The following is a 26,788-nucleotide window of genomic DNA, read 5'->3' on the forward strand; positions in this document are numbered from 1 at the left end:
GCACTGCATAGTGGAGCTGAGCCATCAGTGGCCTTCAGCAATGACATACAACCATGCCACTAATTTAACAAAGATCTCTGCACTTACTAAGTCTAACTTTTCTAGAAGACTTATTGAAAGTGTCCTCCTTTTATGAAAGCCTGAGAACTCTGTGTCCTTCAATTTCTTTTGAGTTATTATGTCTGTTTAAAACTTCTGGCTGTATTTATCTGGAACAAACAGTTTCAAGAAATTTCTAGGGATCGTAAATGAGAATTTGGCCTTAAAAGAACAGTTTTAATATTGTAGTTCTTCTCTTGCTCCAAGTGAACACCAGTGACACATCTGTAGTCTTTTTTTCGCTGAGTTTACAATAGTGCAAAGTGTTTTTTGGGGAAATACTTGGTGTGTCTAAAACATGAGTACTGACAGTGAGCCAGAATCTTGCAGCAGATTATACTGAGCATTTCTATTAGTTGAGATTACAAAAATGTGAATTGGGATGATGAAAAGCAGGTCCCTTAACTGCCTTAAGGAAAGTCATATTGAAGAAAGCTAATGGGCATTACTTTGGCAGTAAGATGTAGCATCAACTCAGAGCCCTTGCACCACTTTCCTAAATAACTGAAGAACCCTGATCTCTTTCAAACACCACCACTGCAAACTTAATCTTAACAAAATGAACACCTACACAGCTTTCAGCTTACCTCAGGAGTAACTCTGTTTTTTCTTGTGTGTCAAGCAGGATATATAGACCTGTCAGCAACACCACCTCTCTGTCTGATGGGAGCCCTCTAGCAACAACTGCTGCCTGAAAACTTGGGTGATATAACCAGACGTGAGCTACTGCAGATAACTAAAATGCACATGAAAGGCTTTTGGGGGGATGAAAAGGGTTATTTCTCAGAAATTATTCTTTGAATAGGTAAGTCACTGAAGTTGTGTGGTTTAGGAATTTAGAGATCTGAAACAGCTCGTTCAGAGCCAAGCACTGATCTTTACCCCTAGTACAGTGATGCTGATGTCCTAATCTACAGCTGACAACAGCTGTGATCAAGACTGCAGTCTGGCTGGACTGAAGTGCATGTCTTCCCATGTGTCCCATGTATCCTTTAGCAATCAGTATCTGGGATTTGTCCTTGAGATATTCATGCTACAAGTGCTAGCAAATGTCTCCATGGTTGAGGGGTGAGATAGTAGTACTGAAGAAGAGCATAAATAACTATTGTAAGACATCATCCACTTACCCGGCACAGCATCTGCATCAAATGCTTGCACAACTTATACTCTTGGCCTGCGTTTTCCCCAGGATCATTCCCAGCTTCCAAATCTTTCCCTCTTGGCTTCTGACTGTTGTTCCTGCTGGTCTACGGACTGTACAAGCCTGTCAGTTGCCCCAGGTTATTTGGTGGTGCTTCTCCATGTGTACTTCTGGGTCTTATCTAAGGGAGCTCTTGCTGCTCTAGAAGAATGAGGGCAGAGCTAATGGAAGAACAACCATCAGAACCTTCCAGGCTGCTTGCAGAGAGTGGGGAAGTGATGCCCTCTGTGAGGCAGGTATATCCAGCCTACATGAGCCCAGCCTCTCCTCACCTGAGGCACAGGGGAGAGGCAGCTGGGAAAATGGGGGATGTGTGCATACTATCTGAGAGCAGAGTATACAATACATGAGCCATAGTTATTTGATAGAGGCTCTTGAAACAAACAGCTTTCTGTTGATTAAAATGTACCTGGCAGAAGATTATTCTTTTAAACCATCTGAAACATGCTGTGGCTTTAAGTAACTTTCATAGCACTGCATAGCACACAATGTGAGGCCACACTACGCTCCCACCTACACAAATTGACACACACGGGTAGCTGCTCTGAAGGAAATGAGCAGACTTAATGGAACAGCCGTAGGAAGCAGCTCAGCCCTGTGAATTAGCTTTCAACTGCTTTTCAGTTTGGCTTCCCCTTTGCTTGCTTCATGTGGGGCAAGGGAAAGGCCGGCTTTTAGCAGAGGTCTGAAGATGAACTTCAACAGGAGGCAGCTTAGGCACAAGATGCTTTAGGTGAGATGAGGAAGGACAGCTCTTGGACTGATAGAGCACTTAAAGATGCAGGCACATATTCATTCTGAATTAATTGTCTAATCTGAAGCTATTAGAAGGCCAAATTAGTAATCAAAGTAAGTGAACTGTCAATGAAAGGACACAGAGAATGTAAAGAAGCAGTGACAGTTCAAAATGCTTTGGTTAAAATATGTACGTAGATTGCGATCCCTCCAAATTTAAACTTGATATTAGATACAGCCTGGTTGTAGCAGCACAGGGTTTCAACTCGTCTCGATTTATCATGCTGGGAACTGAAAGTCAGAAGGGTAAATGAGTTTACACAGTGCTCCCAACTGCTGTGGCTTCCAGGACACATCAGTTAGGACTGTACTATCTTTGTAACACATTGCTATTAAATTAGGTCTACACTGGATACAGGGCAGAGAAGGAGGTTCGTATTTATCTGGGCCAGGAATTTAGTCTAAAAAGATATGCAGATATGGAAGGGAGGAAAGTGATAGTAAGCATGCAACTAGCAGCCAACTTGAGGTGTGAATGCTAAGCTACATCCACAGAGATGTCTTTTCAATGGGACCCTGGAAAGCTCGGCAGCACCTGCTGCTCTTAGGAACTGGATTTGCAAGACTTCTTTCTCAGCAGCTGCCCTTCCTCTGGTTCTGGAGCTCCTGTAGAGCTGGGCCTACGCTGGACAGACAAATCCAAGCAGCTGTAGTTTGCAGTTATGTTTGGGAATGTCCACCCAAATTTTCAAGCCGAGTCTGGATCAACCGTAATGACACATTAGGAATTTAGTGATTTCCACTGGTGAATGATTCTGATATATATCCTCAGGAGAATGCACATAAGCAATCCTCAAGCTACAGCTTAGCCTTTGATAGGGATTCTTCTGTGATCTGAAAAGGACAATTACTTCTGAGTTAACCAGCTTGTAAAGTCCTCCTGACAGCCCCATAAAAGAGAAACTCAATGTTTGTAAGAGCTTTGAAATACCCTATCCACACCAATGTTCTATTTCTTTCTCCCAACAGCTGTCTGAAACTCTTACATGTTCTTTCTGTGACAAGAAGAGGGACTGAGTTCCTTCAGCTTCAGACACAGTTTCTGCAGGTGGGGCACTGGCACCAGGTGTACAGGAATCACAAGCTCAGTGCCTGCACATTACTCAGTGAGTAAATCAGCATTAGATTGCTCTGACCAGCACATCCATGAGTTCACAGACCTTAAAGTGAGAGGTTTTGAGAAGAAAAATTATATTGGATTTACAAGAGAATAATTCAGGAATTTTTAATTTGCAGGGCAGATAGAGAATAAGTACCACGTGACAGCAGCATTACTTGACAGGTTTCTTTCCCGTAGGTAACAAAAAAATAAGGCTTCTAGCTTTGGCCTTTGAGAATCAGCCTAAACTGATGCTTGCTACAAAGGCCCAAAGAGCTGCTGTGGATGATGCAGACCTCAATTTGCTGGGTCAGAGTGTGAAGCTGCTATGGGATGGACCTTGTAGGAGTGGACCTTGAGCTCCACACTTCTGAGCAATGCCTTGAGGGATCTGGCATGAGGAAATAGCTGGTGGGTGACCCATAGCAGTCATGTGAGATCAGAACTGGAACTGTGTGAGTGTGAGATGCCACTGATGAGGGCAGGAGATGTGAGGGAAGGCAGTCAAATACAGTGAGTTCCACACCCAGTGCATACAAGGGAGTAGAAGGACAAGGACCAAGAAATCCTATGGTCCAGTCTGTGGGCAAAGGTTTCTTGACTTATAGAGTAGAACTTGAAGTTACATGAGATTAAAAGTCCTGATATTAGTGGAAAAGACATTGATCTAGGAGATGAAAGGGCTATGCAGAGCAGAACTCAATATTACATAAGGTTAATAGCCCTGGCATCAGTGAAAAAGACAGCTGTGTCAAGAATAGAGATGAAAGTGACAGTGCTAAAATTGTTTCCCTTCTGCATGAATGACCTGCCTGACTTGTTTCATTTCTGTGCCCTGTTACCTCATAATCCAGAATATTTATCAATCCATCCCTTTTCTTCCTCTATGCTCTGTTTACAGACACCTGCTGTCTGAAGGACTGGTGTGTGATAGCCCCTGTGCCTCTAACAGAACAAATAGCTTGAAACTGAAACTGGCAATGAAAATACCAGGTTTGCATGGAGGGATGGTGTTGACAACTCCATGCTCATTATAAATATTAGCAAGGAAACCAAATTAAAGTACACACATATCACAAGTTAAATACACACAAGCTGCATGGCCCAAGGGTTGAAATTACTAGGAAACCTGGCACACAAGCTTCAGTGTGTGTATGTGAAAAGAGAGGAGAAACAAAGTGGACCTTTTTCACCCAAACTTACATCAGTGGAAAATGGTACTCAGCAGTAAGGTATTTCAAGAGGGTTGACTTGAAACAACAATTATTGCTGTTGCAGTTCACAGTTTTACAGGATAAAGAAATCCATTCGTAAAACAGGAAGAAAGAGTAACATCAGTTTTGTGTGTTACACATGACAGCTCCCAGAGTCTTTCAGGTATTATGTCCATTTATTTTGACCTAAATTTCCAGAAGGCAGAAGTTTGCAGAGCTTGAACAATGTGACGTGGCAGAAAGGAATCATAAACGCTTTTTGGTACTGATGCTGAGTTACCACTGACTCCAGCCAGCAGCTGCACACACAGAAGGACTGTAGAAACAGCACTGTCCTGCCCCTCTCGTGGCCCCATCAATACTATTGCTTGAATTCAACAGACGATAGCTCCTGACATTGGCTTTTTTAACACTCTTTCCAGTTGAATCACTCACATCTTCATTTTGATCCCATTATTCCTAGGCACATTGCTTTTCCAAAGCACTAAATTATCATCTACCCTGTTAAAAGGTTTAGATTCCTGTCCCCTGTCTGACTATACAGCCACCCTGACTTGTTTACTTCCATTCTTCCGAGTTAGCTTGTCCTCTCATTTGCATTTTTGTGTAAAAACACAAAAGTGAACAAATAATTGGTCTGCATCCACTAGATACTGAGGCTTTCCAAACTGCACACATTATTTGTTGTCCTTGAAAAGCTGTGGTCTATGTAAGCACTAAATTTCTTGCCTTAAGAGGAAGTACATAGCTTGGTTTCTTGATAAAGCATAAGGTAGGGGTGTTAAATTTTGTGAAATGCTTCAGTATGCTCAGAAAGGCACCACTGTGTGCCACAGCTACAAAACTACACAACAGCACAATCTGAGCTGTGGTCCAGTTGTGCATGGTGTTAAGAGCATGAGTTTCAGACATTTGAGATGCAAAGAGGCTTTGTTGAAGCTGGCACTGGTAAATCAATATCCTTTGCAGATTGGCCACTAGTCATCCATGCTGACCAAAAAAGTGTGCACAAGCACACTAGGTTATCAAAAAGAGCTTGCCATCTTCTTGTCTGCTGTATGTGGTTTGAGTTCTATTAAAATTTGATGCTACAGAAGAAGAACAGAAGGAAACTGACATGCATCTGTATGAGGTGTCAATTTAGCAAGAGAGGTTTGAGTTTTTGAAGATGACTTGAAGAAGCTCTTTTTAGCAAGTGATGCATTCCTATCTGATGGGAATTTAATCTAATCTCTTCTCTCTCACAGGTGAAAACTTCTTTCTGCACTAATGGGGCAGATAAGCCTTGTCTCTGTCAGTATATTACCAACACCTATGTACTGAGGAGAAAATACCACAGAGGTATGCCTCAAACCTGATGCAAATGTAAAAGCATTTCTGGCATGACAGCATATCTGGATACTTAAGTGGTTTGGATGAAGTGAAACACCTACATGAAACACCGTAAGAACAAAGAGCCCCAGGCCTCTGACAGGACCTAGATGTGAAGCAACTGTGCAGTGAATCTGTAAAGTAACTTCTTATACAACAGATCTCCTGTCTATAGACCAAATTAATCCTCATCCATGCTGCGTTGCAAGATGCTGATGGCATATAATTGTCATAAGACATCAAAATAAGCTGTGTCTCTGCAGTATTATACCACCTACAGGAAGCAAGAGGACTTCACCTGTAAAATAGACAGGTCCTCCAAACAGCTTTTTTTTTTTTTTTTTCTTTTTTTTTTCTTTTTTTTTCTTTTTCTGCTATTACAGCTGTTATCTCAGATCCCAAAATGAGGTTATAGAGTTGGGGTAAAGGAAAAAGAGCATCCACCTCTCTAGAGTTATTAACCAACTACTTGGAAACAGAGGAGAAAATCTCCCCTAGTTTGTATGGGCTTGGTCAATTCCTAGTCGAAAGCCAGCAGAGCTTCCTAGCAACACCTATGGCAGCTATCTGTAAAGCAGTTCTGATATTTTCCCTGTTCTTCAGATTAAGCAAGTCTTGGGAATGTGGTAGAGAAGGTATGCGTAATATGCTGCTCAACGGTAATATGTCCTGCCAATTAGACTCTGGAGTACAGGAAAGAAGGCTTTTCCAAAAAGCTTTCACCATGACTGACAAAACTCAGCCACACAAAAGTCAAAATGGGGAGTAAAGGACAGAAAGGGTTCAGAAGAATCATTCATTCTCTACTGGCACAAGAAAAGATTAGATTCTGCACACCATTTATCCTGGGTTCCCTCCAAGTAAAAGTCAGGGTCACAGCACCCCCATGGGCTTTGGTTTTGATCCTTCCTGTCTATCAAAAGGGGGCTTCATCCAGTCACTACACTGTGGAAGTCTGGCAAACTTGATCCTTTCCAGCTCTGCTGCAGACATGCTATTTACTGTCAGGCAAAACTAAACTTGTCCAGACCTAAGGAGTAAATTAGGGTCATATGGTACCTCTCCTAATATATTTAAATACTCTTCCCTTTATTGATGTGGACTCTCTGCATTAATGTGTTATTTTTATGAGACTGGGGGAAAACACTGGAGATAAGTGCATTTGCTGTTAAGCAAAAAGAAAATAAAGAGAAGTGGAAAAGGAAGATTTTAACTTTTGCATTGAAAACCAAACAGAACAGCTTCTTGAGAAAGGGAAATTGTTTCCTGGCAGAGCTAGCCATGGAATGCTGCCTATACTTATCTTGAATCCATGGCTGCAAGAGTGGAAGTTACTCAACTCAGTCTACCTTTACGTGGCTTACTGTTCTACTGCTCTGGGGGGCCATAAGGGACACAAATTTCAGCCCTCTTGGCTACACATTCTGCATTCCCTCCACTTCAATCCTCTCACAGGACAGATGATGCACACTTTGTGCAGTTTTCCTAGGTCATGCTAAGCAGCTCTGTAGAAGGATAGCTCCCTTGTATCTTGGGACGGAGCATCATTCCCCATGGCTGCTGGAGGGATGCAGTTGGGATGCTAGACCTGGAAATGTGCTCTGTTGTGATGTTACGTTGACCACAGCAAAAAGGAAAAATGGCTTCTGACTTTGCCTGTCTGAGGGAGTTCAGTGAGGGGATGTATTTGAACCCACAGATGTTTCTGCAGGCTCCCAGTGAGACGGGGAACAGAGTCAGACAAATTTTCTCTGGACAGCTCTGCTCCTAGCTAGAGGGATCAGAGCAGTCCCAGGGCCTCTTCATGGTATCTTCACCCAACAAAGATAAGACAAGAGCAGCGGAGCCACCACTCCTCAGATGTCCCAGATGAGGACATTGTGGTGTAGGAAGAGCACAGTGCTGGGGACTGGAGAAATGTCTAGTAAGTTACACAGTAGGAAAGTGAAAAAGTGAGCAAAGCCTCTACTTAGAACTGAGCCTTTCCTCTGCTTAGCTGATGTAACAACAAAATCAAGATCCAGCAGGAGTTAATTGTAGAGACATGAAATCTGTTGGTAGGCACAAAGGAGAGAGTAGTCTTCTTGAAATAAAGCTGCTTGCAGCATCTTCACAACTAAGGGAACCCAGTGCACCATGGGGAGCCACCAAAGTGAAACTCTGGCTTGGATCGCATCCCCTTGTTTTGTGAGTGAAGTTCAAATGTCTCCATGCTCTCAAGCTCCTACAGAGAGGCAGGAAAGAGGAATGCCATGACTGCTGTAGAATTTGAGCTGCAGAAAGCCACAAGCACTGTCAGTGGATGCCCTAACTCACAACATTTTCAGTGAGGCTTAATACAGCTAAGAGAATGAAACAGCTTGGATCAATTCCAAAAGTGTAAGCTAACAAACCAACATGATCCTTTTTTTTACTGTAGGTGCAAAGATTTAGTGGCTGCTTTATGGACTCTTGCAGCTAACAGTCTGTTTGTGGTAGATTCATGATTTCAAGCTCATTTAATCAGCTTCAACACTGGAATGAAAAGCAGTTCTCAAATCTGTCTTGCATCAAGGAGCTGGGTCTTTGCAAAAACAAAACATCTTAAACATCAGCAGACCACAAAATTATATGAACTAGCAAGAACAGGGTCTTGCTGCATTTTTTGTCTTGCTTCTGTAAGTTCTTCAAAAACAGGGTCTTCCTGCCAAAGACGTGATGGAAATCATCTGTCTAGGTCAGCCCTCTGCCCTTCTTTCCCTAATGCTGGTAATCCTCATGTGTCCCACTAGAGCAAAGCACTTGCCAGTTGTGCCAGCAGCAAAGCGCAGAGCAGCTCTGCATGCTGCCGATGAAGCAAAAGGGGAAATGACAGAACTTCTAGTTCCTGTTGCACAGGACCATTACACATTTTTTAAAGCATAAACGGTAATGAGCCTCCGTGTCCTGCATACACTGCCTGTGAAAAGCTCTCAGGAAGAAATAGAATATCGGCAGGTGGGAACCTTAGTCTTTGCTCTTTGCTTTGTTTTGGTCTAATATCTTAGGTTTGGGACATCAACCACCTTTTTGGAGGGTTGAGGCAAGGAGGGGAGACCCTCCTCCCCCCCAGAGCCCCCCCGCGCTACTAAAAATGTGTCTGGGGAGTTGAGGTGTTATAAAAATAAGAACATAAATCTACAGCTGATCTGAAAACAAGATAGCATGAGTAAAGAGTTAGATATTGAGGTAGAGGATCAGAATCAAAAGGATGAAAGTCATAGGCTAAATAATTCAGAGAAGCTTCCTGACTGTTGAACCCACTGCAAATGTGACACATCTCCTGAAAGGAAACAAAGGTCCGTGCCTTGCAACTCTAAAACACCCCTGTAGCAGGTGACAGAAAATATTGAGAGGTGCAGTCCCCTGTGGTGAGAGGACAGGAGATGGGGCAAAGAGTGCTCAACAAGACAGAATATCTGTTTCAGCCCTCAATTATTTTTTGCTCCATATGCTACTTCCTGTGCAGAGCAGTGATAACAAATTAAGAGTTCAATAGCCCCTCTGAGACGTGACAGGATACTACACAGTGAAAAAGTACGAAGCAAGCAGCAATAGCTACTGATACAGGTTTTGACAAACCTAAAAACCCTCATAAAGCTCCGCATTTGTCATGGCATGTATCTACGCTGCATTGGTTTCAGCAGTGCTTGGTTCTGCTCAACACCAAAATTTTTTAGATAGTCTGCTGAGGACTTATCTTGTAATGAACGTGCCTGATCTTTAACCCCTGCCTACAGGGCAGGCCAGCACAAGGACTGCAATGTTAACACCTGGGCGTTATCAGAACTGCCCAGATGAGCGATGTGCTAGAAATCTTCAAAGAAAAATTACAGTGGTGCCTGGCTTTGTTGCGTGCTCCACACTGCTGGTGCCACACCAGTGCACAAAGAAAAGGCGTTTCTGAGAAGATTAATATAAAGTGTTTGGTAAGATCTGTGTTTTGCTGAAAGAAATATCCAAAGTCCTCTTTCGTCATTTGAGGTTTTGCCAATGTTGTAATCGCATTTCTATCTTCCATGCCCCTCCTAAACACAATTTTTCCTCTGCCACTTGAAAATGGTTTGAAAAGCTAGTGAATCCAATCTCACATGAGCAAAGCAAGCACTGTCACTCCCATTTCATATGAATGGGAAAGGAGGCAAAGAGAAGTAAACTACCTTCCTAGGAAGCTGCTAGACAAGAGAAGGTTTGGACTGAAAAGGCAGGGGACTCTCATTCCTGCTTCCACACCCCTGTCCATCAGCAGTGTGCCTGCCAAGAGACGAGAGCTCCTATTCCCTAGAAGCACAAGGCACAGAGCATGAAGAAAAGCACCGCAGTTGTCCCGTTGCTGCACTTTTCCTTCACCTTGCCGCAGCAACAGCTCTCAAGTTTGCTTTCCTGAACCAAAATGCTGCTGGTAATGAAAGTGAGACTGCAGGATCCATGTGGAACACGGGGGACAAGTAGGTCTAAATCACAGCTGCTGTTCTAAGTATTGGCTAGGAATCAACCCCAAGGAGTCCACTAATCCTGTACAGTTTGTTCACTTCTCCTGACATGCGCAATTTTACTGAATTTTCAAATCCCCATTTGAAAATTATTCCTATTAAAATGTAACTCATTTTCCTACCTCAGAGACTAACTGCTAAAGTAAATGGCAGTCCTTCTCATTCCCCTTTCACAGATGTAATTTCTCCCCATACCATCCCCCCCCTCCAAATCTCAACCCTGTAAAACATTCTGAGGTCCACAGCAGAGGCTGGAATTGTAGGGGAGACACATTTATCTGAACCTTGACAATAAGGCACTTTGAACCACCTTCAGCGAGAAATTGCTTTGCAAGGTGCAGCTAATGCAGAATCTAGGAGCAAGCCACAAGCAAGTGAAATGTAAGTTTTCTTTACCTCCATGTCCTGCTAGAGAGAGGTGTCCTCAGGGCAATCTTCCTTCCCCACCCCTTTCTCTCTTATCTATGGGAAAACTTCAGCAGAGCCGGAGCAAAATCACGCTGCTGTGGAGGCTATGTAATATCCACACTTCTGCTCAGCTTGAAAACTGACAGAGCCCAGTGAGTGGCCCTGCACTACGAACAAGGAAGAAGGGCGGGTGGGTGAGAGGAAGGGAGGGAGGGGAGACGAGAGGAGAGGAGGGGAGGGGAGGCAATCAGAGTTTAAATTTAGACACAAATCTAAACAGATACTGTCCTTCCCAGAGTGCTGTACTCATGAGACAACAAGCAGCAAACTCTGTTGCTGTGCCCAAACTTGGGGACACCATGTGTGCATTTTCTCCCTCACTTTCTATTTCCCCTTCGTATTTCTATCACCCCGTTTATTTATTTATTTGTTTGTTTCTCTTCCCAGTTATGCCTCTGTTTTTCTCTTTTGCTGGCAGTTGCTCCCCAACATCTGCCTCAGTCTCTGCCCTGTTCTCTCTTATCTTTCCAAGTCCGCAGGGTCTCCTCATCGTATTTGAGTCAGATCTTTTCTTTAATACTGTCCCTTTTCCTCCAATTTCAGTTGCAGTGGACTTTCTTCAAAGTAGTCTGAGAGGTGGAAAAGGAGCAGAAATCAGGTGGCAATGCATTTGCACAGAAGATATGGCTTTGGTACCTTGGTCCATGGCTGGGACTCCCAGGCACAATATCAGCAGTACTATCATGCTGTTGGGTGATTCCCTGAAGACAGACCACAGCTTCACTGAGAAAAGTGCTGCACAAAAGCAGACACAAGCACACTGTCCCCGTGCGAGGTCTCACTGGCTAGCTCAAGTGCAGGACTTGTTCTTTCCATTCCAAATTCATTTCTTACATTACTAGGACAGAAACTGCAGGACATTTATCCCTCCTTTTGAAGGGAAGGACAGACTTGCACACTGGAAATGAGAAGCTTCTGTGGAGGTGCAAAAACTCAGATGGGAAAAACTAAGCCTCAGGAATGTTTTGCTACGGTTTCCCTTTCCATTCAGACTGCAGTGTTGTAAACTATACATCTTGTTCCTGTTTTAGCAACTGTTTGCACATGCTCCTTCTCAAGAATTTCAGTCCCCACCTCCTGAGAGCAGGGTGGTGCAGAGGAATTTGGAAACACCCCTTTTGTCTTCTGCTTGGCTTCTTTGCCTTTCAAGAGACACAATTTCACGTTGTTGTGCTGGGGGCAGAAAAGGGTTAAAGCATCTTATCTGAAGGCGATGCATACTTTCCCCTTGCAGTGTTTCACACAAGCTTCTGCTGCATATGGAGGAAAACACTCCAGAATGAATTTAAATGTGAACATCATCAAATCCCAGATTATTGGTACCAATAAATTGTCTCAATACATTGGTTTTTATGGCATACTTAACTTTTGCAGTACTGAATGCTGTAGGACTCCTACAGTTCCTTAGAAAGTATAGGAATTAGTCAATTTAAATCATGGTCTCATTATCTCCTAAGTTCAATGTACAGTGTTGCTCAGTTCTTAGCCAAAAGAATGATGCACTGAGTTACTGCAATCTGGAGGTTAGGCAAGAGGACAAAATAATCTTCTGTTGCTGAAACACTGGATTAGTTGAATCCTCTCTAGTGTAAGCAACCAGCGGATGCTGTAACAAGAACTCGAATAAAATAAAGATTATTATTCTAAAAGGAATACAAAAATGAAATTCCTTCTTGGTTGGAAATCCTGTTCATGTCTTAGAGTTCTGCACAAGTTGGGTGGATAGGAACTGAAATGATGAGAAGCAGGTTAGGGTGGGGAGGGCAAGATACTTTTGGCCACCCATGCATTGCCTGCTGTAGCAGTAGCAGGAGAATTTCATAGTCAGGGAATTCCCTATGGTCACAAATGTCACTTTCAAGATGTCTGCATGTAACAGACCACCAAAATTAGGTACCAGTTAGATACCATGGTTGCTTCATTGTGCTCAGTCCATTTCAGTATTTTCTTTCTGCTTTCAGAGGTTTTACTCTATGGAGGAAACTACTTGGGCCAACAGAAAAGGAAACTGCTAGACAGGGATAGTATCACTTTACCCACACTAATAACGCAAACGCAGTTACAGCTACACCCCCCACACTTCTCCACTCTACTTATTTATGCTCCAAAGTATCTTGTCATGAAGTAAATCTTTTCTGCCGGCAGAATTCCCAAATGCCATTGCTCTGAGCATGGTACATAGTACTCGGTTTATTAATGTTTATTCTTCCTTCCTGAACAAGCAAGGAGAGAAAGGCGCAAAAATATGGTGATATGTTTTTCTCCAGAAAGGAAGACAAGAAGTGTGGATTTGCTCTAGGCTTTCTTTTTTCCTGCGCTGAAAAATACTGAAAGATATGTTACAAACAAATTCACTTGCTTTAACTGCAAGAACCTTCTGAAAAATGTTATTAAGGGAGGTTGTACTGAGGATCTGAATGTTTTACATGACGTGTACGTGCAAACATGAATGTGGAATATTCTGGAGTGTGACCCTCTGTATCTCTGTTTACAGACTTTCTGGGATGTCTACAAGATTCATTTGTTGGTACATGCAAAAGAAATTTCTACATCTGTTCTTCTCAGGAGATAAAAAAACAACAGTCATGACAAATAGCATTAAAGCAGACAGATGAACACAAATTTCACTGGGGTGAGAAAATGCTGTGCTTGTGGACCCTGGGGTTTTGCAGCTTCCCAGCTGATTCTTTTTGATACGTGTGAGGCCAAAAGAGCAAGTTCACTTCAGACCAAATGACTGGTGCTCCTGCTATATGCAATCACTCATCCTGGTGTGCCTGAAAAAGACGTAGTATAATTCTGCGATGCTTAGCAATGCCATATATAATAATTGCTGACCTCTTGCTTTTTGGCAATGAATTATGGAGTAAGGGACATCTCTACGATACTAAATCAATAGAAAGGACATGTGGGGACGTGGCAGATCTTTCTTCAGAGGCCACTCTGGAAGGAAAGCTTTGGAGGGCAACTGAAATTTTGACTCAGATATTTCACACAGAATCACAGAATGGCCAGGGTTGGAAGGGACCTCAAGGATCATGAATCTCCAACCCTCCTGCCACATGCAGGGCCACCAACCTCCCTATTTAATACTAGACCAGGCTGCCCAGGGCCCCATCCAGTCTGGCCTTGAAGTCACAAGTATTTGTGTCCCCATAGCTGGTTTGTTTGGGTGTGTCAATGTGGGCACTGAATCTGGGAAGGTGTGTTTGGGAGGGTGGTGAATTAGGTGAGGGTGGAGGGAGCTGTGGGTTTCTGCAAGATAGACTGAATCTCTGTCTTTGGTTAGAATACTTGTTTAGAGTTTATTAGAACATGAATGTCAGTACCATTATCTGAGATTGTTTTGTCCATCTATGTGTTCAAAGTGGGCTGGTGATACCCACACCATTCTCCAGAATTTATATTATTAAACAGCAGCTGTTACAAGTTGAGTTTTTGACTCTACTGAAACGGAGGTCTCAACCTTTCTTGATTCCTCTCAAGCAATTTAATTCTCAACTGAAAAATAAAGGGGATGGGGTGGCCACAGAAAAAAAAAAAAAAAAGAAAAGAAAAAAAAAAAAGAACTTGCATTTCAAAGAGCAATCAACTCTAAAAGCCAGCATCCTGTTTTGGGCTGGGTTCATACATCAACTCCTCTGACAAAAGCAAGCTCACAGGAAGTGAACGTGAACAGCATTTTCTATGGGAAACTTGCTTTTTGAACCCACCGTTCTGCTGGCTGCATTCTGAAATATCTCCTCCTGCTAACCCTGCCCTCGCCTCTCACCATTAAACTAATGCTGCAAACGCTCAGCCTCACCCTCCTCTTCAGGGAGTTATCGGCAGGAAATGAAGTCAGTTGGAACGCTTTGTACTATCGATATTTTTTGCTCTAATTCTGCAGCTGCAGCGAGGCACATCTGAGCACACACGCACACACGCTCACATGCGACCATGCGCTCATACACACAGGCTCACGTGCCACACATTATACACCCCTGGGAGCTGAGGTTAATGGGCATGTTCCGTTACCAAAGATACTTGATTAAAATGAAGGGGCATGGATAATAAGGGACACTCACTGCTAACATCATGGTTTTGTACAAATTAGTCAAGCTCCTTAAGTTCCAGGATCTGGTCAAAAAGCCTGTTTTTAAACAGAGGCAACTTAGAAAAACATGGTGTTTTATAGGATGAATTTCACCTGCAGTGCCTTGCCCATGTGGTTCTGCTCTTAGGAAGAAGATCACATTGAAGTTCACCACCCCCACTTACACCAGGCAACCTAGGAATGGTGAGTGGTGTACAGGAGGCTAGCATCACCTTTTGCAGCACTTGAATTTCTTCAGAGAGCTCTACTTTCACTGCTGATCCATTTGACTTTAGAAAACAAATTTAACAGGGTACAATATGGCATAGCTGCATCACATTCTATTAATACAGCGATGTGACAAATAGCAGCAGCAGCTATTGCTGGCCTGTTACTAGACTGAAGGGTTCTTCACCCGTTACTAGCTCTGATGTCCTACAAGACCTGATAGAAACACAAAGTTATACTCAGAACAGGATTGCTAACACAGGGTCTCTGGTATCTGTGCTGGATAAAACAATGTTTTTTACTACATCATTCCCAAGCCAATCCTACTGCACATCTCAGCATCACAGAAAGCAGTGTCACACTTGCCCTCTAACCAGGTTCCTCAGCAGACAGTCCAAGCTCTGACTCAATAGCAAGATTTTCTGACTGAAAACAAAACAACATTTCTGCTTCTTAGCAGGTTACACACAGAGCAAGCTTGCATTGCCACACTTGTAGCAGCTGTTAAAAAGATAGAAGGACTTCTTGCTGAACGGTGGGCCAGTGCTACGTTCACTTCACCTCTCTTTTGAAATATATACAGACAAAAGGGGCAGAAACTAAATGCAATTTGGCAACTTTGAGGACAAGAACGAATAAATGCATTAGGCACAAGCACAAAATACCTTTTTGTGTTCAGTAAAATTCTGTATGGTGTGAAATTTCTTAACAGTAGCTGTACTGCACTGTCCGGCAGGGCTGGTGTTTCCTTAGGTTGATAACTAACTAACATTTTTAGAAACAATTTGCATGCTGGGACTCATGTGGCACCCAGTGCCGGCGCTTCAAAGCACTGAGTACTTCAGGTTTGCCAGAGCTGACTCAGAGGTCGATGCCTTCTGTCAAATGCAGCGGCGAGCGACTTTAATCACTCTGGCTGTCATTTGGGTGCAGAGAGCTGGCCTGGCTCACAAATCAAGCACTATTCAGGACCAGACTGCATGGCCCGCAAGCGTTATCTGCACAAAGAAAGGTTTCTGTTCATGGAGAGACTGCATGATCTAGACAGGAAGCCTGGCCCAGTTCCCAGCTAGGCTTCATCTGAAGAGAAAACTTGCCCAGCCCATCAAATAACCATACTATCTCAGTGAAACTGGCTCGGGGCAAAAGCAGCTATGAAGAGGGCAGCTGGAGCATGATGAAACACTGGGCAGGGTGGAGACCTCACTGACTTTCTGGTTAAAATATACCTTCTCCAGAGACACGGCCCCCAGATATATCCTCCAACCGATGATATGTAAACTACACTAAAATCACAGTTTTTCCACTACCTGGCCAACACCTGGAGGGAGTAAGTTGGCTCAATTACGGTAAGATTTTACTGTTTATTTGGCAGTTTTGCTGATGTAAACGAGAACGTAAGTTGAAAAGGGGAACTAGTGGCTAGCAATACTTTTCTGAATTTGTTATGCAAGGGTCCTGGATGCCCCTAGACACACTGCATTACAACAGAGAGAATCCTTCTCCTTTCTGAGATCTATCTGAGGAAGTGAAAGAGGCCTGGATGTTTACTTCAGATAACATTGCTTCAGAGCAAGCAAAAGGAGTTAAAGACTGCTTTCTTCACCCTACAGATTCACCCAACAGCCATCCAAGAAGAATTGGGCCAGTACAAGCCCCCTTCATTCAGTGCAGTATGCAAGGCAATCTATATGCTGGTGTGTATTGCCCACAGTGGAAAGTACTCAGCCTAATAAATCCTGCTCTCTGCAGCACAGAGAGCCAACACTACTCGTGTCAACAAATGCTGCTCAGGGATATACGCCGACTGGATGCAGCCCAAATCCCCCAAGAGGGCTGTAAGCAGGTGTGCTTGCCGGCCTCTGCAAGCACTGTGAGCAGGGTTGGGCAGCAGCACCCCATTGTGGCTGCTCACAGGGAGGACTGCAGGACACTGCAGGAGAGGAAAAACTTGCACGTGCAGTGGTACTGTCTGGGGAGAACCTCCAGTAATGTACACTCTACTGCTGAAGTACAGACAGCCACATTTGGCAAATACATTCTGCTAATAAATGTAAACTCTGTAGCATATAAGCTTCCACCTTTATGCATTTTCTTTTTTTGAGGAAAAAAAGAAAAAAAGAAAAAAAAAAAAACAACTCCATCATTTTTTTAATCTCCTTTCCTTTCTATCCTTTCTCACGTTTTGACATCTCTTTTTTCCTGTACTGACTCCACCAACCACCTCCCATTTGCTCCCTACGACACTGTCCTGTTCCCCAGCAAAATCACCATGCACCCATTCTCACACCCCCCCCATCCTGCCCTACCACTTGATCCTTTAGCTGCAGTGGGGAGAAGATGAACCCTTCCCTCTAGTTCTCTGAAGGCAGAACTGCTGTGAAAAAGAAAAGTGCATATATATATATATGTTGGTGGAAAAAGAGGAAGAAATATCACTCCTTCAGCTTGCAAAATCTCTAAGAAAAAGAGCTTGTTGCCGTACGTGTTCCTCATCTGTAAATCCTAAACTAAACAGATTAGGAACTCTAGATCATTTTTGTCCCTCTTTTCCATACTATTTTCACTTCTGCAGAACAGTTGCAGTCTTTTTCAACAAATTTCACTCCTGCTCCTCCTCCAAATGTAGCCCATAACCCTATCTATATAAAAACATTCTTTCAGGCAGCCTTCTTTTCCCTCATACTAGCTTCTTTTCTTGTCGTGTTTTCTCTTCAGCGGTTTGCCCTGAGATAGAACTTGCTCTAAATCAGAGGCACGGGTGCTGTGCTACGGCAGAGCAGGTTTCTCCCGAGCACTGCCAGGAGAGGGCAGCAGTGGAAGACTCCGTGTTTCAGCGTTTGCCCTTCCCTAGAGGGATGCCACTGTCTGCTTCCTGGAAGTGAGAGGAACACTGGAGGAAAAACAGTTTTATTCTGCCTGTACACAGCTACAAGACAGTACATAAATGGACCCGCGGTTTATTTTTCTTCGAGATGAGATGGCTTACCTGAGTTCAGCCCAATGAATGACTCCTCTGGCATACAGCATCACTTCCACAGGCCTGTCAGTTCATTGGCCTGGCAGCCCACAGCCGGATCCTTTTCACGTGCCCACAGCCTCAGCTGGTGCCTGGATACACACGTGCCATATGAAGCGGTACTTGCGGACAGATGTCATGTGAGAAGCATGCATGGTGAGAAAGAAGCCTTGATTGCAGCCCTGAACATGTAACATAACACCTTCTGTTAATATGGGTAAAGCTAAAGGAAAAATCTTGGCATATCAACTTCTGGGAGACTGAAAGTCTGCCTGTTTTAATGTGGCTTTTGGGGTTTGGCTAGAAGGGCTCTGGGATGTTGAGGTGATCCTATTGCAAACAGAACTCTTGGAGAAAAGGCTTTTGCAGTATTCATAGGAGGGCTCACCCTTTCTTTTCTGTAAGGCTGATCTTTGGCAGATTCCATCCGAGCAGAATATTCTATTCTCGGCATTGTTACCTGGATGATTTTAGCTGTAAATTCACCTTTGCATACCACTGGATCTTGGGCTAGCAACGGACCCATTGAGCTCTGTCAGAGACTTGAATGTGGAAAAGAACCGAGAAGGCTGGCCATGGCACGCCTCATGCTTTGTTGCACTCCTGTTCTACTCCTTCATTTGCACCAGGCATGCTGCAAGGTGCAAGAATAACAGAGAATATTTCTCGAACGGGCTTGAAATCAATATCCGAAGTATAGAAACTTGTCATTTTTTGCTGCTGACCTCAGATGATGCTCCCGCAAACCCTGTAACTGTGGCATTGAGTCAATGTCGGTTTCTCTACCACAGGCTGCCCCACACACAGCCTGTGACACAGTCGATTAGATTGAAGCGGAGCGAGGCGCCCCTCCGCATCTCGTAAATGTGATTGGCAGAAAGTTCCGGCGAGGCCTTTCATTGGCTGTCGGATCACCGTGGTCCCACCCCCCTCCCCGCTCCTCCCGACGGCGAGCCTGGGCTGTCAGAGTTGTTTACCACCTCCGGCAGCCGACGCGCTCGGCCCCGCCTCCCGTCATCTCCCATTGGCTGAGAGTCGAGCAAGTTGGCTTCGATTGGCGGAGAGCAGAGTGACGCGCTCCACCTCGCGCCGTGTTGCAGTCCGTCTCCGCGTCGCTCGCGATAGACTGTGGCGTCGGTGGCTGCTGCGGTGCGCAATGGTGTTGTTGGTGCTCCTGTGCGCCGCCGCGCTGGCGGTGTCGGCCTGCGGATCCGTCCCTCCGCCCGAGGAGGCGGCGCGCATGGCGCGCTTCGTGTTGCACAACTGCGACTGGGGCGCGCTGGCCACGCTCTCCGCGCAGGAAGGGCTGCGGGGTCACCCCTTCGCCAACATCTTCTCCATCAGCGACGGCGTCCCGGGGCCCGGCGGCGGCAGCGGCGTCCCCTATCTGTACCTGACCGACATGGAGATCTCCGTGCAGGACCTGGAGGTGAGCGGGCGACTGCTTGTGTCTGCGGCTCAGCTATTGTTCTGATGCGTTAAAATAGTTTGTGCGTCTCAGTGGTGCTGATAGCCTGATTTATGTGGTATATAAGCTGTTAGCCAGCCATTTCCTTCACTGAGGTCCTGACATAGGTTTATCGCGCAACCGTGGGGCGGTCACGTGGAGGGAGGCAGCTGATGGCGGATAGTGCTGACTAATGGTGAGTCAGCGCTCTTCGCAGTTAAGCAACTTCCTCAGAAAACTGAAAATGTGGTATAACTTGTTCTCGGGAAGGTACACAGCCCTCTTATCTTACCGTCTGCTTTTCAGATCAATTCGAATGCCTCCCTAACTGTGTCTTTGGCACAGACTCCATACTGCAAGAAGCACAGATACGATCCTCAGAATCCCCTCTGCGCCCACATCATCTTCTGTGGGAGCATTGTAAAGGTAAGCCGTGGGAAGTTTGCGCTGGATCTGTTTGGAAACTGAAATGTCCACGATGAAAACATCCAAGTTCATGCTTTGCTCATGTCTTATAAAAGTGTGGTCAGGCACTGGAATGGCCTGCCTAGGGAGGTGGTGGAGTCGCCATCCCCAGAAGCGTTCAAGAGGCATCTGGATGAAGAGCTACAAGATATGGTTTAGTAGCTTGTGGTAGCAATGGTGATGGGTGGACAATTGGACTAGATGATCTTGTAGGTCCTTTCCAACCTTGTGATTCTATGATTATGATCAGTTAGGTCTAGACTGAAAATCAGACCAGACCAAGCAGAGAGCCGTGGTGCTTTGACAGCTGAAGGTTTACAACAGTTTAGCAATTTGGGTCATGTACAATTTACAAATCCAGTTTCTCTGACCTTTGTAGCAAAGTATGAGAAGCAGTTCCCTAACAGCACAGACTAAAACAGGACTGTGGCACAGCTGCTTTGATACATGCATGACCCAAACTTTATTGAAGTACATATTAATCCAAGTTGTAAAGCTACAAGCATTAGCCAGAGAAAAAGTTTACTGTCTCACCTGGTGCTGTTGCTGCCGTAGAAGGAATTTAGAACTGTGTGTGTTATTCATAGTAGATCTTAATCCCATTATTAAGGGTAATTGGTGCGGATGGGGACTAATCACTGGTGTCTTTTATGTGATAGCCTGAATTTATATTTGGTGTTTTCATACTTCAGATTACATTGCACTCTAGCAATCCTTGAATTGCCTTCAGGAAGTTTGTCATCAATACTGGAACTATTTTAATTCCAGTACCATTTATTCTAAATGCTTTTGTACTGTATCCAAAACTCTTGCTGATCTGACCCTTTAAACATTTGCACATCAAGTAGTCACAGGTTTTAGCTTCCTTTCTCTTGTAGATTTTGTTATTTCATGGTATGTGTGTGTGTGTGTGTGTGTGTGTGTGTGTGTGCTTGAATGCATCCAAACACTGTTTGGTTTGTGGGGTATCCCTGACTGAGCAGGTGTAGAGGAGGTGAAATTACACCTAAAACATGGTCTTCTCATATAACACAGCAGGGATACTTCTCTGTTTTGTGATTTTTTTTTTGCTGTTCCAAATAACATCCAAGATCATGGTGTATATTGTTGCTGCTTACTGATTTGAAGAATCATATCTAATTTGATAATTTACATACCATTACAAATCTATCATTACTAGGATCGAAAACAAAACACTTTCCAGCCTTGGTTTTAGGCTCTTATTCAGTTTTTATTCTTCATAGAATATCAATCCCACTTAAGTATTAATGCCAAAGACACTTAATTTTTTCTCCCTGGCTTTTGTCCAGTCAGGTTGTGCACACTTTAAATCTTGAAGAACGTGGAGAAAATCTGGAAAAAAAAAAAATCTGTCTCCAAAAACATCATTCCAGATTACATACTGAAAGCTAGAATTCAGACAATGCTTCAAGAAACAATTTCACATGAAGATTTCATTCTGAAAATGAATAGTTAACGTACCTATTTGTTTTTCTGTTAAAAAGTAAAAGCTGATGTCTTAATTCATACCAACATCATTCTGTTGTCTTTTAATAACAAAAGCAAAGCTTTGTACCTCATTATTCTACTATTTATTCACTGTATCTCTAGTAAGAACTTTAAGTATCTACTTAAGATACTTTAACAGATGTCTGTGAACTTGGATAATTTTCATCTCTAAAATAAAGTTTTTCTTTGTCCACAGTGTAGGGTGTGGTTTTATCCAGTTGTCTTTAGACAGATCAGTGTCAGGGTGGATAGAGTCTTTACATCAGAGCGGGATCAATACTTTTTTTCAAATCTGTCAGCCTGCATGCTCCTCTAGAGAACAGTAGAAAGACTTCATCTAATGTCAATGAAGTACTTTCTTGCTCTTGCTTACTTTAAAACACCCTTTTGATTTAGTATTGAAAGCAACTCCCTTGGAGCATTTGCCTGTCTCATGTACACCATCCTGAAGATAAGTAGATTCTGCCACAGTAATGAGCACTTTGGGGCAAAATATGGCTAAATGAAGAAGAGCACTCTGTAGTCAGAAGTGTGTTTTAGATAATATTTGTCTTCCTTGTCTCTGTCTTAATATTTTGCTGGCTGTTGTTCAGGTGAATGATTCAGAAGCAGCCTTAGCGAAAAAGGCATTATTCACTCGGCACCCTGAGATGGAAAGTTGGCCTAAGGATCATAACTGGTTCTTTGCCAAATTCAACATCACCAATATTTGGGTTCTGGACTACTTCGGTGGACTGAAAATTGTGACACCAGAAGAATATTACAATGTCAAGCCTTTGTAAGTACTTAAGTTTGCATGCTTGACTCACTATATTTGGAAGCTGTAACATTTCTTATTAACAATGTGTATTACTCATCTCTGCTTTTATATAAAAATATATACATTTTATATAAAAATATTTTTATATAAAAATATATACATTTTATATATAAAAATAATACATTTTTCTTATTTCCATAAATAGTCTACTGGATGCAGTATCTCAAATTGTAAGATACGTTTGATTAGGGGATCCACCTACCTAAAGAAAACAAGCATAGTACCTATGGTTAACTCTCTGTGGATAACTGCACTTCAGCTTAAAAGAGGCTTCTTGGGAGAACTGCAGAGTAAGCACAGTCACTATCCTTTATTTGGGTTAATTGCAAGGCAAGTTAGGTTTTGGTCTAATAGTTAAACATAGACTGTTAAGCATTTGTGAAGCTCTATCAACAGGATTGTAGCAATAATGCATTGGTTTTGAATCTTTTGTCATGATACTGAAGTATAATATATTAATAATTAATAAATACAAAATATATATACTGTGTGTTATCAGATACATTTTAGCGCAGTCAACAAACACACATACTATTTCACTTTTGTTCCTGTAGGCAGAGGAAGATCCTTGGTGATGCTGACAGTACAGATGGATTACTTTGGATGACTGCTCCATGAAAGATTTTCTATGTGCAGTAGAGCTGAGTTAATGCAAAAAATTCTTACACCTTGCATTGTTAATAAGCTGGTGTAATCCTTCTGAAGCACTTGTAAATTCACACTATCTAACAGATTGAATCATGCCATGCTCAAAATCCTTTGTGCGTAAGCCATAGCTAAATGTTGTTCAGTGGACACAAACCTGGAGTGTTGTTTCTCTTAGTAGTCCATAATGCTGTGTTTACTAGAAAGTAAAGGATTAGTCTGGTTCTAAACTTTCAGTGCCTTAGTTAAATCATTTCTGTTTGTAGGCACTCTCCAATTCTTTTTAATACCACTTCACTTGGCAGTGGTATTAAAAATACCACTTTATCTGACACAGCACTACAGGGTGGCTCAGCTGACTGTAGAGTGGAAAGCCTTGCTTATATTGCAACGACAGATGATATATTGAGTTCTGAATTTCTCTTTCAACACCTGTACACTCACAATTTGAGCTGTTTTTCTGTTAGCCATGTTTTTCTGCTAACCCTGATTGGATTTATGGAAATTGTATGTGTACTTCAGGCTCATGGTGAGTTCTTGGTAAGTCTTTGTCTAGTAGTGGTTATATGCCATGATTCTTTTAAAAAAGTAATAGTAGTAGTGAAAGTAGCTGGCTGTGGTACATGAAGAACAGTGGCTTGTAAATCCAATGAGACTGATACAAAAAGAAGATGTTTACTGACTTGAGTTTTGAAATCTTTGGCTTTGCATTCTGATCAAATGACAATGTAGCAGCTTTTGCTACTTTCAGTAGTAGAATTTGGTAGATTTTTTTTGTTTTGGAAGCCTAATACAGCAATTTTAAGTCTGTAATCTGAGAGTGAGAAAGAAACTAATACAGTACGCAACAGATGATTTGTCAACTGTAGAGAATGAAAAGTAATGAGAAGTGTTGAAAGTTAATTCTGTTTCATAAAATAAGCCCTACACAAAAAAAAGTAGAACATCTTTTTATATCCTGTCACATCTCCCATGTACGTAGTTCACAAATATTCAAAAGTGGTTACGAACAATTAATTTATTTTAACCCAAGCCAATATTACCTGCTCGACATAGTGAAGAAGGTGAAAATGTCGAATCCTTAGAGGTAGATCCATATATTAGAACAGTGAAATTGATCACTTCCAATTATCTCTACATAGTTATTGCATCATTATACTACTGCTCATCTTGTATGGGAAAGATTTATGGAAGCACTTTTGAAGTAAGTTATAAAGTTTTCCTTCTATGTGAAGGGGAAAAAAGTGTGCATTTTACTGTATTAAACACATTGTGTGCTACTGTGTGGGATAATAGAAAACCCTGAAGATGTGGAAACAATTTATGATGATTAGATAACATTAAAATTAAATATGATAGTGGAAATATTTTTATATAAAACATAACAATTGTGAAAATTCAAATGATTTTATGGTATGGACTGATCCTTTCGATAGGGACACATGAATGTATTACCTATCACTCCATAACTTCTGTTGTATGAGACTGGTAATGCTGGGCTTTTGATAAAATTAAAATATTTTTATGAAAAATGTTCTTGGTTTTATTTATTGCACATTTGAAATTATTTATCTCCCTTACACTTTCATATAAGCACACTTATTTCAGGGTTCTTGTTTTGTTGTCACTCAGGAGTCATTTATCCTTGCTGAAGTATACGTGGTGAAACCATTCTATTTCCTTTTTGGTTGAAATAAGCATCTTTGTGTTTCACTTTCTTTTTTGCAATACTGTGAAATAAATCATTAAAGAATAACACTGGAGCTGTCTTTGGCTGAGGCTTCTACTTTCATAAATGACTGCAGCAGTTACCTTTTGTACCAATACTTTCTTACTCTCATATGTTGTGCAAATATTAATAGGTCTCCTCAATATACACATAAATATATGTGTTTGAACAAGGCATGGTATGTACTTTAGTGTTGTTCTAAACCTAAGGTGGTGTTTTCAAGTGAGGATTCTCACTGTTATTTTAACTGTTAATAAAATGTGGATGTCTAATAGTCCAGCCTCACTGTTAATAGAATCACTTCTGTACTGAATCCTTGATTAAATGGATTCAAGCATTTTTTTCCCCCTTGTATTGGTTATATTTCCAGATTTGATACTCCCATTTGTATAAACTCCCCATTATTTTCTGATTTTGGATTGGAGGCTTATTTTCATAGAATGGCCTGGGTTGAAAAGGACCACAATGATCACCTAGTTTCAACCCCCTGCTATGTGCAGGGTCATCAACCAGCAGACCAGGCTGCCCAGAGCCACATCCAGCCTGGCCTTGAATGCCTCCAGGGATGGGGCATCCACAGCCTCCTTGGGCAACCTGTTCAGTGTGTCACCACCCTACTTCCTCCTAATATCTAACCTAACCCTCCCCTGTCTCAGTTTAAAACTATTCCCCTTGTCCTATTAAGGGGGTACTTTTGGTAACAACTGGTTTGAAATAGTTCTGTGGTGCTACTGCATTTTATTACAACAGTTTTAGATCATCCAACCTTCCTTACATTTGAAACTTGAGAGCATCTCAGCCGTGTGCTACTTCTGGAAAGTGACAAACAACAGAATGGTTGATCTAGATGTTCCAAGTGGGATTTGAGGATTAATAGGAAAAATACTGTCTGCAATTGTTATATTGATGTATCTCATCAAACACTTAGCTAAAAAAACTTTTGTATGTAGAAGTGGAATATGAGGCAGACTAGAATAGAAGTCATACTAAACATCTGTCCATTTTTCTCCCTTAGTAGCAGGCAGGTAAATGTTAATGTAACACAAGATTTTACCTTAAGAAAGTTATCAACTTCTTCTCCTGTTTTTCATCTTCTCCATGTGCTAATATTTGTATTAGACTCATTAAGGAATTTACTTTTGAGCATATTTCTTTTTTTTTTTTTTTTTTGTAATATCTGGAAATAACATTGTGGCTTAGAATAGATGAGTATAAGAAATTAATATAGCTGTAAAAGAATTAACTTTTGGTCATATGTCTCTACCATGCTTGAACTTTCCGAGCATATTCTGAATAATAATGACTTCATTCTGCATATTCAGGAAGTAAAGTATTTCTATTCATTGATGATCAATGGCACAGGATAACTTTGGGCACTAAGTCACAGGATGTTTGTTAGCCAAGAATTTAATTAGGATAATCTTAGCACACACTCTAATAATGTAGTATTGTGTTTCCTTTGTCTACTGGTCTTGCATATTGATGTTATGATTGTTGTGAGGTTCTAGATCATTATAGAGCAGATTAATCCCTTATTTAGTTCTATCTGAGATTAATTTTTAGCTATTTAATAGTATATCTCCGATTGTCACAGTAAAATAACAGGAGTATCAGATTAATACAAGAAATATTAATTATAACTTAATATTATGATACTGTTTTTTTAGTTTAGGAAGATTTAAAATTTAGTCAACTGTTATATTATTGCTGAACACAAGAGGGTGCCATAGACTTACAATCCTATCGATTGCTAAACGTTGAACATCGAAATTAGTTATTAAATTCTTCTTAACTCAGAAATCCCGGAAAAGGCTATGACTGTGTCACGATACTAACAGACTCCTTTTCTACACTGCTTTGCATTGTGGATGCAGTGGACTACTAGCTGCTAAAAACCAGAACCTTTCATTTTTATTTTTTTTTTCCTATTTTGTGATCATTTTGTGCTATGAAGTAGTCAAAAACAATATCCATGGAAATAGTTTAAAGGTTTTTGAACTTAAAAGCTCTAGTAAAGGAAATTGAGGTGAGTGTAGAACACCTTGGAACATCCACCAGTTGGATCCAGACTTGAAGCCAGGTGACTGAGAGCT

General features: G+C 42.1%; 2 protein-coding genes across 3 annotated transcripts in view; one reads left to right on the plus strand and one right to left on the minus strand.

Annotated features, from left to right (window-relative positions):
* The window catches only part of RCSD1 (RCSD domain containing 1), a 35,339-nt gene extending 24,455 nt beyond the window's left edge, over positions 1-10,884 (minus strand). The window contains exon 1 of one of the 2 annotated variants that reach the window (XM_048960399.1): positions 10,687-10,884. In XM_048960399.1, the coding sequence (XP_048816356.1) occupies positions 10,687-10,692 (6 nt within the window). In that variant the 5' untranslated portion in view covers positions 10,693-10,884. The remainder of the gene's footprint in view (positions 1-10,686) is intronic. The other variant, XM_048960407.1, reaches the window with a different exon arrangement.
* Positions 10,885-19,139: 8,255 nt separating this feature from the next.
* On the plus strand, positions 19,140-24,969 carry CREG1 (cellular repressor of E1A stimulated genes 1). The gene is made up of 4 exons (XM_048930279.1): positions 19,140-19,509; positions 19,834-19,953; positions 22,095-22,279; positions 22,876-24,969. Exons 1-4 carry the CDS (start codon positions 19,237-19,239, stop codon positions 22,937-22,939), a joined length of 642 nt encoding a protein of 213 aa, XP_048786236.1. The 5' UTR covers positions 19,140-19,236; the 3' UTR covers positions 22,940-24,969.
* Positions 24,970-26,788: the final 1,819 nt, after the last annotated feature.

This window comes from Lagopus muta, chromosome 1, assembly GCF_023343835.1.
Source record: "Lagopus muta isolate bLagMut1 chromosome 1, bLagMut1 primary, whole genome shotgun sequence".
Classification (NCBI taxonomy): domain Eukaryota; kingdom Metazoa; phylum Chordata; class Aves; order Galliformes; family Phasianidae; genus Lagopus; species Lagopus muta.

What these genes read in the sequence shown, in the direction of transcription:
- CREG1 (XM_048930279.1), top strand. Translation starts at nt 19,237, where the DNA reads ATGGTGTTGTTGGTGCTCCTGTGCGCCGCCGCGCTGGCGGTGTCGGCC. An exon ending in TCTCCGTGCAGGACCTGGAG is followed by an intron (nt 19,510 to 19,833) that starts GTGAGCGGGCGA and finishes TCTGCTTTTCAG; the next exon opens with ATCAATTCGAATGCCTCCCT. An exon ending in TCTGTGGGAGCATTGTAAAG is followed by an intron (nt 19,954 to 22,094) that starts GTAAGCCGTGGG and finishes GCTGTTGTTCAG; the next exon opens with GTGAATGATTCAGAAGCAGC.